Genomic DNA, 19,017 nt, shown 5'->3' on the forward strand with positions numbered 1-19,017 from the left:
ATGTCGGAGGGTATGATATAATATATGGCGGAGGGTATGATATATTAAATGGCCGAGAGTATGATCTATTATATGGTGGAGGGTATGATGTATAATTATTATATGGAGGAGGGTATGATGTCTAATTATTATATGGCAAAGGGTATGATGTATAATTATAGGGTGTAGGGTATGATGTATTGTTGTTGTTATATGGTGGAGGGTATGATGTATAATTATTATACGGTGGAGTGTATGATATATGGCAGAGGGTATGGTGAAGTGTATGATTTATTAATATATGGCGGAGTGTATGATATATTATGATATGGCGGAGGGTGTGATGTATTATTATATGGTGGAGGGTATTTTGTACAATTATTATTATATGTCGGAGGGTATGATACATTATATGGCAGAGGGTATGATGTATTCAAGAAAAAAACAGGCAGAGATGCTTACCTGTCTAACTGGGCCTCAATAAAATTGCACTAACAGGGTGCAGCGGACCCAAGTACAGTGCTGTGCAAATTAATTGGGACAAAGCAAAAAAATAAAATGTTATAATGCACTGTTACATACTAATTCTGAAAATTATCTTTTTTCACTGGTTAGTTGACCAAGATTTATTTATTATATATTAAAACTGGTTTGAATCACTGACTGGTAACCAACTTACGATTTTACTTAAAAAATGCTTTGTCCCAATTAATTTGCAAAGCACTGTAAAATGGCAACTGCACAGGTGCAATAATACCAAATGAAACAGCCAGCCTTCAATCAGGGATTGGCCATGTGGCACACCAATGCAAATACGGATTACACACGGCCCATCAGTGTGACCTGCGAGAGATACGCAGCGGTGTTCTATAGAAAAGCCAATAATTCAGCGCGGTGTACAGTAAAATCACACTGACAGGTTAGAATAGACTAGATAGAATAAATGGCAAAAAGGGGGGTAAAACCACACACAGAAAAATAATTCGCAAATGATAAATGTATAGACAATTCAATAAATCCGAACGGAAAAATTAAGATGTGAAGTGTGGTTTAATAGATAGTGGTGACCACTTAATTACAGAGTAAAGAACCAAAACCCAGAGAACTCAAGGAAAGAGAAAGATACAGACAGGGAGTTCATATAAATGTATCTTTATTAAAGTAGCAGTAAGTCAAATTACAAAAATAATAATCTTAAAATTATACAAAAAATATATATTAAAAGAAGTGCAACACGAGACAACCAATTTGAGGTACAATAAATAATTGGTTATATAGAAAAACCTGATGTTTTATATATATGCCATATGTTCGGAATTAAAAAATATAATAATAAAAAATACAAGACATGAAAAATGGAAAGTGAAGCAAAAATAACTTGTTTAAATACTATATATTCATTAAAGGAATAATATGTAGAAAGCTGTATAGCGCAATACCTAAAAATGAATAAAAGTGCATAAGTGCCACAGCAAAAAATTAATTAATTAAAAAGAAGGGGATAATCTATGTTGATAAGGCACAGAAATCCTACAATGTGCTCTAATGAATAAATAAAAAATAAATATAGCAATGTAATTTATACGTGTGACGATTGTCACAAAGCAACCGCTGTATAGAAAACAGTGCCCACAGGATAATTAAAGTGCAATGGTGCCACAGCAAAAAAAGAGAGAGGGGGGAAGGGGAATACCGATGTTAGCATAACAAAGATATCCCAGACGTAACGCAAATCTTAGGATGGCAATACAAATGTGATGGTCCGAACATATAGAGTACCTTAGAGGATAGGTGTCTGCGTGCACACGTGCCCCGATGTGCGTTTCGGTAAAGATTCCTTCGTCAGGGGGATTAGGAGTTAAAGATTAACGCCAGCTATATATAGAAGGGCTACTCCAGGTGATCAGACATGGTCCGGGCACGCTCGGCGCATGTGCCGTCAGGAGGTCCAGGAAGTCCCGGGGCGCCGCGTCACGTGACCGGACGCACGGCATTAAAGATCCGGCGTTACCAAGGCCACAGCGACGCGATGCCCCGGAGCCCGAGGACGCAGACCGCTCATGCACACAGCCAGGGGTGCACCATCTCCAGTGAGAATATTAGGGTAAGTATATAGATTGCGACCAGAAAAAAAGATCTCAGCGTACCATTGCGGAGATAAGAAAATTGCCAGACCGGGCCACCATACACTAATGGGCAAAAGAATAATAATAACCCAAAAATATTATAGTTACAAGGGCCGCAAAAAATAGGAATGAAAAAAGCCACTGGAGTTGCATTATGAAAAAGATAATAATAATGAAAACATATATAATAATAATAATCATAATGAGAAATAAAGAACAAAAAAATAAAAAAATAATTGTAAATGGACATAATTATGTAATACAAAGAAAATTATATATATATATAAAAAAGATTATATCATAGTGTCCATTGTAAAATTCTTCAGATGGAAAAGGACATCACGGTAGACCACAATACAGGAACCATACAGTAGTAGAAGCAGTCAATAGTGGCTATACGAAATCTAAAAAATAATTAAAAGGCGTTAACATATTAAAAATAACAATAAAAATATAAAAATTGTATTAAAAAAGAAGTAAAGAAAAATAAAAGTAAAAGATGGTGGTAAGCGCACGATCATAGGAAAGGAGCGAAGGATAAGTATTCATTTAATCCCTTGGGGGAAACAGTGTCGAGTGTCCAGATCCACTTAGTCTCTAACATAGCCAGGCGTGAACTGATTTTACCCCCGCCTTCATTAGGTTTGATCATATCGATCCCAATTACTTTAAGTAAGGATGCATCACAATCATGAAAGTTTTTAAAATGTTTCGGTAGAGTTTTTAAAAAAGTACTATCATCCGCTTCCCTGGCCGCTTGAATCCCTCGAACGTGTTCGCGAATGCGAACTTTTTATTGCCTAGTCGTTATCCCTACATAGATCAAGGCACATGGGCAGGTAGCATAATAGATAACCGCCTTGGTTTCACAGGTTATTGCACTTTTTATTTCATACATCTTAGTCCCTTTAGAATTTGAAAAGTTCTTGCCCTTGTAACATTTGGGCAGGCCACGCATTTAGTACATGGTCTACATCAGTGGTCCCCAACTCCGGGCCTCGAGGGCCGCCAACAGTGCAGGTTTTCAGGATTTCCTTAGTATTGCACAGGGGTTGGAATCATCACCTGTGCAGATGATAACATTACCACCGATGCAATACTAAAGAAATCCTGAAAACCTGCACTGTTGGCGGCCCTCGAGGCCTGGAGTTGGGGACCCCTGGTCTACATCCAGAGGCGGCCTTGGAGAGGGATAGAAAGGAAGGAATTGTAGAAACGTAATCATAATGGCTTCTAACAAGTTGGTTGCCCAGATTTTTTGCTCTCCTATATGTAATATTAGGGGCATTGCCGATGTACTGTGATAAAATAGGATCGGCCTGAAGAATTGAACAGGATTTGGAGAGATAGGATCTCATCAAATCAGGCTGACCATGAAATTGGGTAATGTATCTGACAATTTTGTCAGATGTAGTAGGTTTGGAGCAATAGAGGGCTTGGTGCCTAGAAGTATATTTGGCCCGATGGTAAGCCCTTTTGATGGAGCGCTGGCTATATCCACGCTCCAGAAACCGAGTTTTTAGCTCCCTCGCCTGATTCTCAAAATCACTGTCATCGGAACACACCCTCCGAAGCCGCAGGAATTGGCCAATAGGGATTGATTTGATCATTGCAGATGGATGCGATGAAGTAGCACATAGCAGGGCATTTACAAATGTGGATTTACGATATAAGTCGGTCCGCAAACTATTATCTTCCCCTCTTTTTACAAGAACATCCAGAAACTCAATCTTGTCCCTATCCGATTTGTAAGTCAGATGTATATTCAGATTATTCTGATTAAGGAGGGACATAAAAGAGTGGAGTGCCTCCTCTGAATCCTGCCAAATCATGAAAATATCATCTATGTACCGCACCCATAATGGGATGCGGTCCATAGATGAAAAAAGGTCCCTCTCCCATAGCCCCAGGAACAAATTTGCATAGGCGGGCGCAAAGGACGCCCCCATTGCAGTACCCTGGAGCTGTAGGTAGAGGGACCCCTTAAATAGAAAGAAATTATGACTTAATGAAAAATCAAGAAGTTCAATTACAAGTTTACTCATGGACTTAGTAGTAGATGATGAGTGCAAAAAATGTTTGACCGCTTGAACGCCATCCGTATGTTTTATGTTTGTATACAAGGACTCCACATCACAAGTCACCAGGAATGCCTCCTGGTTGATGTGGAGTCTCGTGTTGCACTTCTTTTAATATATATTTTTTGTATAGGGTAATTTTAAGATTATTATTTTTGTAATTTGACTTACTGCTACTTTAATAAAGATGCATTAAGATAGAATAAATGTCTACACATAGTATAGGTATATACAGTACAGACCAAAAGTTTGGACACACCTTCTCATTTAAAGATTTTTCTGTATTTTCATGACTATGAAAATTGTAAATTCACACGGAAGGCATCAAAACTATGAATTAACACATGTGGAATTATATGCTTAACAAAAAAGTGTGAAACAACTGAAAATATTATATTCTAGGTTCTTCAAAGTAGCCACCTTTTGCTTTGATGACTGCTTTGCACACTTTTGGCATTTTCTTGATGAGCTTCAAGAGGTAGTCACCGGGAATGGTCTTCCAACAATCTTGAAGGAGTTCCCAGAGATGCTTAGCACTTGTTGGCCCTTTTGCCTTCACTCTGCGGTCCAGCTCACCCCAAACCATCTTGATTGGGTTCAGGTCTGGTGACTGTGGAGGCCAGGTCATCTGGCGTAGCACCCATTACTCTCCTTCTTGGTCAAATAGCCCTTACACAGCCTGGAGGTGTGTTTGGGGTCATTGTCCTGTTGAAAAATAAATGATCGTCCAACTAAACGCAAACCGGATGGAATAGCATGCTGCTGCAAGATGCTGTGGTAGCCATGCTGGTTCAGTATGCCTTCAATTTTGAATAAATCCCCATCAGTGTCATCAGCAAAGCACCCCCACACCATCACACCTCCTCCTCCATGCTTCACGGTGGGAACCAGGCATGTAGAGTCCATCCGTTCACCTTTTCTGCATCGCACAAAGACACAGTGGTTGGAACCAAAGATCTCAAATTTGGACTCATCAGACCAAAGCACAGATTTCCACTGGTCTAATGTCCATTCCTTGTGTTCTTTAGCCCAAACAAGTCTCTTTTGTTGCCTGTCCTTAGCAGTGGTTTCCTAGCAGCTATTTTACCATGAAGGCCTGCTGCACAAAGTCTCCTCTTAACAGTTGTTGTAGAGATGTGTCTGCTGCTAGAACTCTGTGTGGCATTGACCTGGTCTCTAATCTGAGCTGCTGTTAACCTGCGATTTCTGAGGCTGGTGACTTGGATAAACTTATCCTCAGAAGCAGAGGTGACTCTTGGTCTTCCATTCCTGGGGCGGTCCTCATGTGAGCCAGTTTCTTTATAGCGCTTGATGGTTTTTTCAACTGCACTTGGGGACACTTTCAAAGTTTTCCCAATTTTTCGTACTGCCTTCCTTCATTTCCTAAAGTAATGATGGCCACTCGTTTTTCTTTACTTAGCTGCTTTTTTCTTGCCATAATACAAATTCTAACAGTCTATTCAGTAGGACTATTAGCTGAGTATCCACCACACTTCTGCTCAACACAACTGATGGTCCCAACCCCATTTATAAGGTAAGAAATCCCAGTTATTAAACCTGACAGGGCACACCTGTGAAGTGAAAACCATTCCCGGTGACTTCCTCTTGAAGCTCATCAAGAGAATGCCAAGAGTGTGCAAAGCCGTCATCAAAGCAAAAGGTGGCTACTTTGAAGAACCTAGAATGTAAGACATAATTTCAGTTGTTTCACACTTTTTTGTTAAGTATATTATAATTCCACATGTGTTAATTCATAGTTTTGATGCCTTCAGTGTGAATGTACAATTTTCATAGTCATGAAAATTCTGAAAAACCTTTAAATTAGAAGGTGTGTCCAAACTTTTGGTCTGTACTGTATATGACTGTATACAAGTTTTCACGAATATTTGAGCCCATGGATCCATTCTATGTCCATTTTGCAAGCCGGCGAGAAAATCTCGCTGTACAGATGCCATATGGATTACATACGGAGGTTTACATGCGCAAAATACGCAGCCATACCCTGGCTACGGATGACATACGGATCACTGTTTTGGGATCATTTCTGCATATTACGCCTGTAAATAACAGACCGTATTCCCCTACGCTAAGTGTGACCCCAGCTTTTCTATGACATACAAAGCCATGTACAACCTGTCTCCTCCACACATCTGTGACATGTTCTCCCGGTACTTACCTACACGCAACCTCCGATCCTCACAACAAGATCTCCTTCTCTACTCCCCTCTTATCTCTTCTTCCCACAACTGCATCCAAGACTTCTCCCATGCTTCCCCTGTACTCTGGAACTCTTTACCCGCATGACCAGCTCTACCCTCTCCCAGTGCATCCTCACCCATCCCCTGTAAACTGTGAGCCCTCACGGACAGGGTCCTCTCTCCTTCTGTACCTGTTAGTGCCTTGTTTTTGTTTATTGTATTTGTCTATACTTGCCCCCTTTTCACATGTAAAGCGCCATGGAATAAATGGCGCTATAAAAAATGTATAATAATAATAATTATATGGCGGAGGGTATGATGTATAGTTATTATATGGTGGAGGATATGATATATTATGTGGTAGAGGGTATGATGTATAATTATATGGCAGAGGGTATGATGTGTAGTTATTATTATATGGCGAAGAGTATGATATATTATATATTTTGGTATATGGCGGAGGGTATGATATATTATTATTATATGGTGGAGTCTATAACTGGCAGCAGAACATTATCAGTGATGGCAGACCCCTGCCACATTGTATGGAGGGTTTATGCAGCAATCTTTAATAACTTTCGGTCGCGGTAGAGCAGTATGTAGTCTATGGCGGTTGGTACAGGGTCCATCTGAAATAACAGAACACTGGTAGATGGATGATGTAGGGCAGCACGACAACATCTGCAAGGAGTTTGAATGTTCTTCCCGTGTTTGAGTGGGTTTCCTCTGGGGTCTCCGGTTTCCTCCCACATTCCAAAAACATACTGATAGGGAATCTAGATTGTGAGTCCCATCGGGTCAGTGATTATAATGTGTAAAAACTGTAAAGCGCTGTGGAATATGTTGGCGCCATATAAAAATAAAGATTATTATTATTATGTGCTGCCTTCTCTCCTCTGCTATCAGCGCCTGTGATCAGATGCTCACAGATGTCACATTATCCAATATATATCCATATTTTAAGCCATAAATGTGTGTGATGAATGCTAATGGAGTGCCAGAAAGTAGTGAGACCCCATTTAGGAGATCTTTTGTGGCTCTTTATGATGTCAGTAATTTTTCACATACACAAACATAAAAGGGGCAACTTTCAGTTTTTAACATCGGTGTCACATCCGTGATAATAATAATAATCTTTATTTTTATTTAGCGCTAACATATTACGCAGGGCTTTACAGACATTATCATCGCTGTCCCCATTGGGGCTCACAATCTAAATTCCCTATCAGTATGTCTTTGGAATGTGGGAGGAAATCGGAGCACCCGGAGGAAACCCACGCAAACACAGGGAGAACATGCAAACTCCTTGCAGATGTTATCATTGGTGGGCTTTGAACCCAGGACCCCAGCACTGCAGCGATAACCACTGAGCCACCGTGATTTTCTAATATGAAAAATTAAATAACTTGCAAAGCTTCTCCTATCCATTACATTGTTAAAAAAAAGGACATCACACGGGTAGCGGTCTGTGTTATCTGATATTTTTCATATACAGTACTTGTATTAGTGAGTTTGATACATGAGTTGAATGTATCTATTTTTTTTTGTTGTTGCAGACCACCCAGTCCGCAAAAAAAAAACAGAAATGTGAACAGCCTCATAGATTAGAAATAATGTGTTCTATCCGTGAAAAACACAGCTAGCTGACACATGTGAAAACGGACATCCGACCTGAGGACATAGACCGGGCTCAAATTGCGCCAGTTGCTCTGTCAGGGCTCGCGTCATTGACTATAATGATGCAGCCTGTGCTGTGATGCAGTCACTGTTTGTCCTGTCAGGAGTCATTTTCCAACGTATCTGTCTGTTTGAGGCGGGCACCAAAACTTAGTTGACCACGTCTTGGTGCCCACAACAAATACATGACTCTGGCCACAAACGGAGACACCGTTTCTTCTGGAGAGCTAATTTTCAGGTCCTTGATTGGAGTTGCAGGCCTCAGCATGCTGCGGACTACGGCAGTCCATAATCTATCAGTGTCAATATATTAAAGAAAGTATCTCCAAATGAAAATGTCTTTAAGGCCCTTTATCTCCATTCCCCCCAAAAAATGTGATTCAGGTGGACCCATCGGAGCTCTAGACTGCAGTGAGTTCACATCGACCCCGTTTGTGTTTTGTTACAGTTGTATCTGTTTTTCCTCTCCGGTACAAAAAAGTAGCATCATAATCGCAGTGTGAGCAGTGCCTAAATGATTCTGGTTTAATTTACCTTTGTACGCATTAATTACTTCTGTTCCCTTTTGCAGGTCAATAACTGCGGTCTTCACTTGGTCTTACAAGCGTCCCCAGTAACAGATAAAAATAAGCAGGTAATGCCAGCGAGTACGGCTAAAGTACTTATCTCTCATTCATCCATCTTTCTATTTATGTAGGTGTACAAATGTTTCGCCAACAGCATCTTAAAACATGGCATCACCGACTCCACACAAACATAATCATGCAAAGCATCACCAGCTCAACATGGCAAACATCAAACGCCCAGAAACACCACCATAGAAAGCATCACCAGCTCAACATGGCAAACATCAAACGCCCAGAAACACCACCATAGAAAGCATCACCAGCTCAACATGGCAAACATCAAATGCCCAGAAACACCACCATAGAACGCATTACCAGCTCAACATGGCAAACACTGAACACTCAGAAACATCACAGCTCAGAAACATCACAGCACAAAGTATTACCGACTCCACATGGCAAACACCTAATGCCCAGAAACATCACCAAAAAAGCTATACCGGCTCCACATGACAAACACTGAACACTCAATCACCTCACAATACAGAGCATCACCAGCTCCACATGACAAACACTTAGAAGCATCACAGCACAAAGTATCGCATCAACAGCCCCACATGGCAAACACCGAAAGGGACCAGAAGCAGATGTCTGTGTTACAAATCCCTGGCTGCGCATAGAAGTGATGTCATGCTCTGTCCATCACTTGCACAACTGAAGTCAGCTGATGGCTTTTGCGCCACCTACAGAAGAGGACACCCCACATCGTTGGAGTGGGAAAAGGTGAGTATAACCATTACACTGCATTGAGCAGGGGGTTGGATACACGATGAACCCTGAGGTCCCTTCCAACATTAACATTCTATGATTTTTTTTTTTTTTGAAGAACAGCGGCAGAACGAAGAATATATCTATATATATATATACACTAGAGGGTGGCCCGATTCTAACGCATCGGGTATTCTAGAATATGCATGTCCATATAGTATATTGCACAGCCCACATAGTATATTGCCCAGCCACATAGTATATTCCCAGTCACGTAATATTTTGCCCAGCCACGTAGTATTTTGCCAGGCCCCAGCCACGTAGTATATTGCCCAGCCACGTAGTATATTGCCCAGTGACGTAGTATATTGCCCAGTGACATAATATATTGTCCAGCCACGTAGTATATTGCCCAGACACGCAGTATATTGCCCAGTGACGTAGTATATTGCGCAGCCACGTAGTATATTGCCCAGCCACGTAGTATATTGCCCAGTGACGTAGTATATTGCGCAGCCACGTAGTATATTGGCCAGTTACGTAGTATATTACATATATAGTATATAGTATATATATGTAATATATAGTATATATATTACATATATAGTATATAGTATATATAGTATATAGTATATATATGTAATATATAGTATATATATTACATATATAGTATATATATGTAATAGATAAACCATTATTTCTTATTTTTAGTGACTCTATAGCGACAGGGTCTGTTCCGCAGGACTGGTGCATAGCAAATGTGGTGCCAATATTCAAAAAGGGCTCTAAAAGTGAACCTGGAAATTATAGGCCAGTAAGTCTAACCTCTATTGTTGGTAAAATATTTGAAGGGTTTCTGAGGGATGTTATTCTGGATTATCTCAATGAGAATAACTGTTTAACTCCATATCAGCATGGGTTTATGAGAAATCGCTCCTGTCAAACCAATCTAATCAGTTTTTATGAAGAGGTAAGCTATAGACTGGACCACGGTGAGTCATTGGACGTGGTATATCTCGATTTTTCCAAAGCGTTTGATACCGTGCCGCACAAGAGGTTGGTACACAAAATGAGAATGCTTGGTCTGGGGGAAAATGTGTGTAAATGGGTTAGTAACTGGCTTAGTGATAGAAAGCAGAGGGTGGTTATAAATGGTATAGTCTCTAACTGGGTCGCTGTGACCAGTGGGGTACCGCAGGGGTCAGTATTGGGACCTGTTCTCTTCAACATATTCATTAATGATCTGGTAGAAGGTTTACACAGTAAAATATCGATATTTGCAGATGATACAAAACTATGTAAAGCAGTTAATACAAGAGAAGATAGTATTCTGCTACAGATGGATCTGGATAAGTTGGAAACTTGGGCTGAAAGGTGGCAGATGAGGTTTAACAATGATAAATGTAAGGTTATACACATGGGAAGAGGGAATCAATATCACCATTACACACTGAACGGGAAACCACTGGGTAAATCTGACAGGGAGAAGGACTTGGGGATCCTAGTTAATGATAAACTTACCTGGAGCAGCCAGTGCCAGGCAGCAGCTGCCAAGGCAAACAGGATCATGGGGTGCATTAAAAGAGGTCTGGATACACATGATGAGAGCATTATACTGCCTCTGTACAAATCCCTAGTTAGACCGCACATGGAGTACTGTGTCCAGTTTTGGGCACCGGTGCTCAGGAAGAATATAATGGAACTAGAGAGAGTACAAAGGAGGGCAACAAAATTAATAAAGGGGATGGGAGAACTACAATACCCAGATAGATTAGCGAAATTAGGATTATTTAGTCTAGAAAAAAGACGACTGAGGGGCGATCTAATAACCATGTATAAGTATATAAGGGGACAATACAAATATCTAGCTGAGGATCTGTTTATACCAAGGAAGGTGACGGGCACAAGGGGGCATTCTTTGCGTCTGGAGGAGAGAAGGTTTTTCCACCAACATAGAAGAGGATTCTTTACTGTTAGGGCAGTGAGAATCTGGAATTGCTTGCCTGAGGAGGTGGTGATGGCGAACTCAGTCGAGGGGTTCAAGAGAGGCCTGGATGTCTTCCTGGAGCAGAACAATATTGTATCATACAATTATTAGGTTCTGTAGAAGGACGTAGATCTGGGTATTTATTATGATGGAATATAGGCTGAACTGGATGGACAAATGTCTTTTTTCGGCCTTACTAACTATGTTACTATGTTACTATGTTACTATGTTATATTGCCCAGTGACGTAGTATATTGCCCAGCCACGTAGTATATTGCCCAGCCACGTAGTATATTGCCCAGCCACATAGTATATTGCCCAGCCACGTAGTATATTGCCCAGCCACGTAGTATATTGCCCAGGGACTTAGTATATTGCGCAGCCACGTAGTATATTGCCCAGTGACGTAGTATATTGCCCAGTGACGTAGTATATTGCTCAGCGACATAGTATATTGCCCAGCCACGTAGTATATTGCCCAGCCACGTAGTATATTGCCCAGCCACGTAGTATATTGCACAGCCACGTAGTATATTGCCCAGCCACGTAGTATATTGCCCAGTGACGTAGTATATTGCGCAGCCACGTAGTATATTGGCCAGTTACGTAGTATATTGCCCAGTCACGTAGTATATTGCGCAGCCACGTAGTACATTACCCAGTCACGTAGTATATTGCCCAGTTACGTAGTATATTGCCCAGTGACGTAGTATATCGCACAGCGACGTAGTAAGCAGCACAGAGCCACGTAGTATATTGGCCAGTAACGTAGTATATTGCCCAGTGACATAGTATATTGCCGAGTGACGTAGTATATTGCCCAGTCATGTAGTATATTGCCCAGTCACGTAGTATATTGCCCAGTCACGTAGTATATTGCCCAGTTACGTAGTATATTGCCCAGTGACGTAGTATATCACACAGTTGGTATGGGCGCAGGACCTGTGATGACGTCGCAGTCACATGACCGTGACGTCATGGCAGGTCTTTCTAGCGCAGGTGCCCAGGGCCTGTGATGACGTCGCGGTCACATGACCGTGACGTCATGGCAGGTCTTTCTAGCGCAGGCGCCCAGGGCCTGTGATGACGTCGCGGTCACATGACCGTGACGTCATGGCAGATCTTTCTAGCGCAGGCGCCCAGGGCCTGTGATGACGTCGCGGTCACATGACCGTGACGTCATGGCAGGTCCTTCTGCAATACCATCTTTGCCACCGGAAACTGCAGCGGAAGATGGCGGCTGGCGGGAGCGACTACGGAGAGTGAGTATAGCAGGTTTTTTTTTTTTAATTATTTTTAACATTACATTTTTTACTATTGATGCCGCATAGGCAGCGTCAATAGTAAAAAGTTCGGGACACACAGGGTTAATAGCGTCGGTAACGGAGTGCGTTACCCGCGGCATAACGTGGTCCGTTACCGCCGGCATTAACCCTGTGTTAGCGGTGACCGGAGGGGAGTATGCAGGCAACAGGCACTGACTGCGGGGAGTAGGGGGCGGCCATTTTTTTCCGGACTGTGCCCGTCGCTGATTGGTCCCGGCAGCCATGACAGGTAGCTGGCGAGACCAATCAGCGAATGAATAACCTTGACAGAAGGACAGACAGACGGAAGTGACCCTTAGACAATTATATAGTAGATATATATATATATATATATATATATATATGTATATATATATATATATATATATATATATATCTACTATATAAAGCTGAATGTGTGTATGTGTGTGTGTGTATGTGTGTGTGTGTGTGTGTATGTCCGGGATTGGCATCTGCACCGTCGCAGCTACAGCCACAAAATTTTGCATAGTCACACGTCTGGACCCCGAGAGCGTCATAGGCTATGTTGTGAGGCGAAATTTTAACCCCGCGCGTTCCAATTCACCAAACAATTTTGCCCCTATCTACATAATGGGGAAAAAAGTGAAAGGAAAAGTGTTGGAAGCGTCGCAGCTACAGCAACAAAATTTTGCACAGTCACACGTCTGGACCCTGAGAGCATCATAGGCTACGTTGTGAGGTGAAATTTTAACCCCGCGCTTTCCAATTCACCAAACAATTTTGCCCCTATCTACATAATGGGGAAAAAAGTGAAAGGAAAAGTGTTGGAGGCGTCGCAGCTACAGCCACAAAATTTTGCACAGTCACACGTCTGGACCCTGAGAGCATCATAGGCTATGTTGTGAGGTGAAATTTTAACTCCGCGCTTTCCAATTCACCAAACTATTTTTCCCCTATCTACATAATGGGGAAAAGTGAAAGGAAAAGTGTTGGAGGCAAATTGACAGCTGCCAGATGTGAACAAGGGGGACTTAAAGAGTGAGAGCGATGGCGCCAAAGAGTATATACCGTACAGTTGCTAAGGTGGGACCCCGACATGGGATACTCACCACACACGGGGATATGAACACACACACAAAATGCGCCACACACTACCACGTGCTTGAACACATATACCACCCTCAGCACACATTTGACCACACATACACCAACCTCGCCACATAAAAGTCGAAACACAAAAGTCGCCGCTCAAAACTCACCACGCGCAAAACTCGCCACATGCAAAAAATAGGCTCACGCAAAACTCGCCACAAGTGCAAAACTCACCTCATGGAAAACTCGCCACACGCAAAACTTGCACATGCGGAAAAATTGCCACATGCACAAAATTTGCAACACATGCAAAACTTGCCTCACACAAAACTTGCACATACTCAAAAGGCACCAGACATAAAACTCACCACGCGCAAAACTCGCCATGCGCAAAACTTGCTGCACACAACTTGCTACACTAACCTGTCACATGCAACTCGACACACAAAAAGTTGCTACACACATGTTGCCACACAAAACTCATCTCACAAAAGTCGCTACATGCATGTCGCCACACACAACTCAACACACACAACTTGACAAACGAAACTCGCCCTAAAACACACACAAGTCTGGTATTAGCCTTCAAAAATAAAAATCTGATTAATAAGCAGACAAACTACAAGAGCAACAAATGTACCATATAGGAAATACGGCAGCTGTCAGTCACATGACCTGTCTATTATGTGTATGTGTGATCTAATATATACTGCCAGGGGGAGGGCTTTCTGTTGGCTGGGGATTTATCAGGCTGCCAATTTATCTTACAAATACTGAGGTAAAAATACTGAGCAAATAACGTGTTAACGAGGTCTAATACAGGAGATCACACAGGTATATACTATATACAGGGGAGATGACACACAGATATATACTATATACAGGAGAGATGACACACAGGTATATACTATATAAAGGAGGAGATGACATACAGGTACATACTATATACAGGAGGAGATGACATACAGGTATATACTATATACAGGAGGAGATGACACACAGGTATATACTATATACAGGAGCAGATTACCTACAGGTATATACTATATACAGGAGGAGATGACATACAGGTATATGCTATATATAGAAGATGACATACAGGTATATACTATATACAGGAGATGACACACAGATATATACTATATACAGGGGAGATGACACACAGGTATATACTATATACAGGAGGAGATGACATACAGGTATATACTATATATAGAAGGAGATGACATACAGGTATATACTATATATAGGAGGAGATGACATACAGGTATATACTATATATAGGAGGAGATGACATACAGGTATATACTATATATAGGAGGAGATGACATACAGGTATATACTATATACAGGGGAGATGACACACAGCAGGTATATACTATATACAGGGGAGATGACATACAGGTATATACTATATACAGGAGATGACATACAGGTGTATACTATATATAAGGGAGATGACAAACATGTATATACTGAGGTGAAAATGAGAGGTGTGAGGTGAAAATGAAAAGGTGTGAGTGCAAAATGAGAGGAGTGAGGGAAAATAGTGTAGTGATCGGAAAATGACAGATGTGAGGTCGAACTGACAAGTGTTAGGCGGGAATGAGAGGAGTGAGGGAGAAAATGAGAGGTGTGAGGGAGAAAATGAGAGATGTGAGGAGGAAAATTAAAGATGTGATTGGGAAAATGAGAGGCGTGATGGGAAAATAAGAGAAGTGACGTGCTATAACTAACCACAGATATTTACTATGCCCAGGCAACGCCGGGCTCTTCAGCTAGTGTATATATATATATATATATATATATATATATATATATATATATATATATATATACTAGATGGTTGCCCGATTCAAACGCATCAGGTATTCTAGATTATGTATTTATGTATGTATGTATATAGCAGCCACATGGTATATAGCACAGGCCACGTAGTATATAGGAGCCATGTAGTATATAGCAGACAAATACTACGTGGCCTGTGCTGTATACTATGTGGCTGCTATATACATACATATTGTAGAATACCCGATGCGTTAATACAGGCCACGCAATATATAACAGTGGCCAAGCAGGATATAACACAGCCCACGCAGTATATAGCAGCCACGCAGTATATAACACAGGCGACATAGTATATAACACAGGCCACGCAGTATATAACACTGGCCATGCAGTATATAGCACAGCCCACGCAGTATATAGCACCCACGTAGTATATAGCACTGGCCACGCAGTATATAGCACAGCCCACGCAGTATGTAGCAGCCACGTAGTGTAGAACACTGCCCATGCAGTATATAACAGTGGCCACTTAATATATAGCACAGCTCACGCAGTATATAGCAGCCACGTAGTATATAACACTGCCCACGCAGTATATAGCAGCCACATAGTATATAACACTGCCCACGCAGTATATACCAGTGGCCACGTAATATATAGCACAGCCCACGCAGTATATAGCAGCCACATAGTATATAACACTGCCCACGCAGTATATGACACTGGCCACGTAATATATTGCACAGCCCACGGAGTATATCACACAGCCCACATAGTATATAACACAGCCCACGCAGTATATAGCAGCCACATAGTATACAACACTGCCCACGCAGTATATAGCAGCCACGTAGTATATAACACTGCACATGCAGTATATCACACAGCCCACATAGTATATAACACTGCCAATGTAGTATATAGCAGCCACGCGGTATCTAACACAGCCCACGTAGTATACAGCAGTGTGGGCATCATATCCCTGTTAAAAAAAATAATAAAAATAAAAAATAGTTATATACTCACCCTGCGGGATCCACCGAAGCTCCGGCGATACGCGCACGGCTGTTGCCATCTTCCGTTCCCAGGATGCATTGCGAAATTACCCAGATGACTTAGCGGTTTCGTGAGACCGCTAAGTCTTCTGAGTAATTTCGCAATGCATCGCCGGGAACGGAAGATGGCAGCAGGCGTGTGCAGCTCGGCGGACAACGGAGGGTGAGTATAGCAGGTTTTTTTTATTATTTTTAACATTACATTTTTTTACTATTGATGCCGCATAGGCAGCCTCAATAGTAAGAAGTTGGAGACACATAGGGTTAATAGCAGCGGTTACGGAGTGCGTTACCCACGGCATAACGCGGTCCGTTACCGCCGGCATTAACTGTTATGTTTGCTAATGACAGGTGTTATGAAGGCAATCCAGAAACACAGTGTGCTTAGCGATCAGAGCGCACACAGTGATCTGACAAATACCCAAAAATACAAGAACGAGCTCTGAGACGTGGAAACTCTGTAGACTGCACACCTGATCCTATCCTAAACACAACTAAAAGCGGCTGTGGATTGCGCCTAACAACTACCTAGGCAACTCGGCACAGCCTAAGAAACTAGCTAGCCTGAAGATAGAAAAATAGGCCTGACTTGCCCCAGAGAAATTCCCTAAAGGAAAAGGCAGCCCCCCACATATAATGACTGTGAGTAAGATGAAAAGACAAAACGTAGGGATGAAATAGATTCAGCAAAGTGGGGCCCGATATTCTAGGACAGAGCGAGGACAGTAAAGCGAACTTTGCAGTCTACAAAAAACCCTAAAGCTAAACCACGCAAAGGGGGCAAAAAAACCCCACCGTGCCGAACTAACGGCACGGCGGTACACCCTTTGCGTCTCAGAGCTTCCAGCAAAACAAAAGACAAGCTGGACAGAAAAAAAGCAACAAAAAAGCAAAAAGCACTTAGCTATACAGAGCAGCAGGTCACAGGAACAATCAGGAGAAGCTCAGATCCAACACTGAAACATTGACAAGGAGCAAGGATAGCAGCATCAGGCGGAGTTAAGTAATGAAGCAGTTAACGAGCTCACCAGAACACCTGAGGGAGGAAGCTCAGAAGCTGCAGTACCACTTGTGACCACAGGAGTGAATTCAGCCACAGAATTCACAACAGTACCCCCCCCTTGAGGAGGGGTCACCGAACCCTCACCAGAGCCCCCAGGCCGACCAGGATGAGCCGCATGAAAGGCACGAACAAGATCGGAAGCATGAACATCAGAGGCAAAAACCCAGGAATTATCTTCCTGAGCATAACCCTTCCATTTAACCAGATATTATTATTTATTATTATTTATTGTTATAGCGCCATTTATTCCATGGCGCTTTACATGTGAGGAGGGGTATACATAATGAAAACAAGTACAATAATCTTAAACAATACAAGTCATAACTGGTACAGGAGGAATGAGGACCCTGCCCGCGAGGGCTCACAATCTACAATATACTGGAGTTTCCGTCTAGAAACACGACAATCCAAAATCTTCTCCACAATATGCTCCAATTCCCCCTCCACCAAAACCGGGGCAGGAGGCTCAACAGATGGAACCATAGGTGCCACGTATCTCCGCAACAACGACCTATGGAATACATTATGTATGGAAAAGTTGTCTGGGAGGGTCAAACGAAAAGACACAGGATTGAGAACCTCAGAAATCCTATACGGACCAATAAAACGAGGTTTAAATTTAGGAGAGGAAACCTTCATAGGAATATGACGAGAAGATAACCAAACCAGATCCCCAACACGAAGTCGGGGACCCACACGGCGTCTGCGATTAGCGAAAAGTTGAGCTTTCTCCTGGGACAAGATCAAATTGTCCACTACCTGAGTCCAGATCTGCTGCAACCTATCCACCACAGAATCCACACCAGGACAGTCCGAAGACTCAACCTGTCCTGAAGAGAAACGAGGATGAAACCCAGAATTGCAAAAAAATGGAGAAACCAAGGTAGCCGAGCTGGCCCGATTATTAAGGGCAAACTCAGCCAATGGCAAAAAGGACACCCAATCATCCTGGTCTGCAGAAACAAAACATCTCAGATATGTTTCCAAGGTCTGATTGGTTCGTTCGGTCTGGCCATTAGTCTGAGGATGGAAAGCCGAGGAAAAGGATAGGTCAATGCCCATCCTACCACAAAAGGCTCGCCAAAACCTTGAAACAAACTGGGAACCTCTGTCAGAAACAATATTCTCAGGAATGCCATGCAACCGAACCACATGCTGAAAGAACAAAGGTACCAAATCAGAGGAGGAAGGCAATTTAGCCAAGGGCACCAGATGGACCATTTTAGAAAAGCGATCACAGACCACCCAAATGACTGACATCTTTTGAGAAACGGGAAGGTCAGAAATGAAATCCATCGAAATATGTGTCCAAGGCCTCTTTGGGACCGGCAAGGGCAAAAGCAACCCACTGGCA

At 42.2% G+C, this 19,017-nt stretch overlaps 1 protein-coding gene across 4 annotated transcripts in view; it reads left to right on the forward strand.

The window, feature by feature from the left end:
* LRRC49 (leucine rich repeat containing 49) overlaps window positions 1-19,017 on the forward strand; it is a 334,326-nt gene that overhangs the window by 32,754 nt on the left and 282,555 nt on the right. For all 4 annotated transcript variants that reach the window (XM_069765877.1, XM_069765876.1, XM_069765878.1 and 1 more), the window contains exon 2: window positions 8,630-8,692. Coding sequence is in view for 1 of the 4 variants with exons in the window: in XM_069765876.1 (XP_069621977.1) it covers window positions 8,630-8,692 (63 nt within the window). In the remaining 3 variants the exon portion in view is untranslated. The remainder of the gene's footprint in view (window positions 1-8,629; window positions 8,693-19,017) is intronic.

This window comes from Ranitomeya imitator, chromosome 4 (genome assembly GCF_032444005.1).
Source record: "Ranitomeya imitator isolate aRanImi1 chromosome 4, aRanImi1.pri, whole genome shotgun sequence".
In the NCBI taxonomy this organism is placed as follows: Eukaryota; Metazoa; Chordata; class Amphibia; order Anura; family Dendrobatidae; genus Ranitomeya; species Ranitomeya imitator.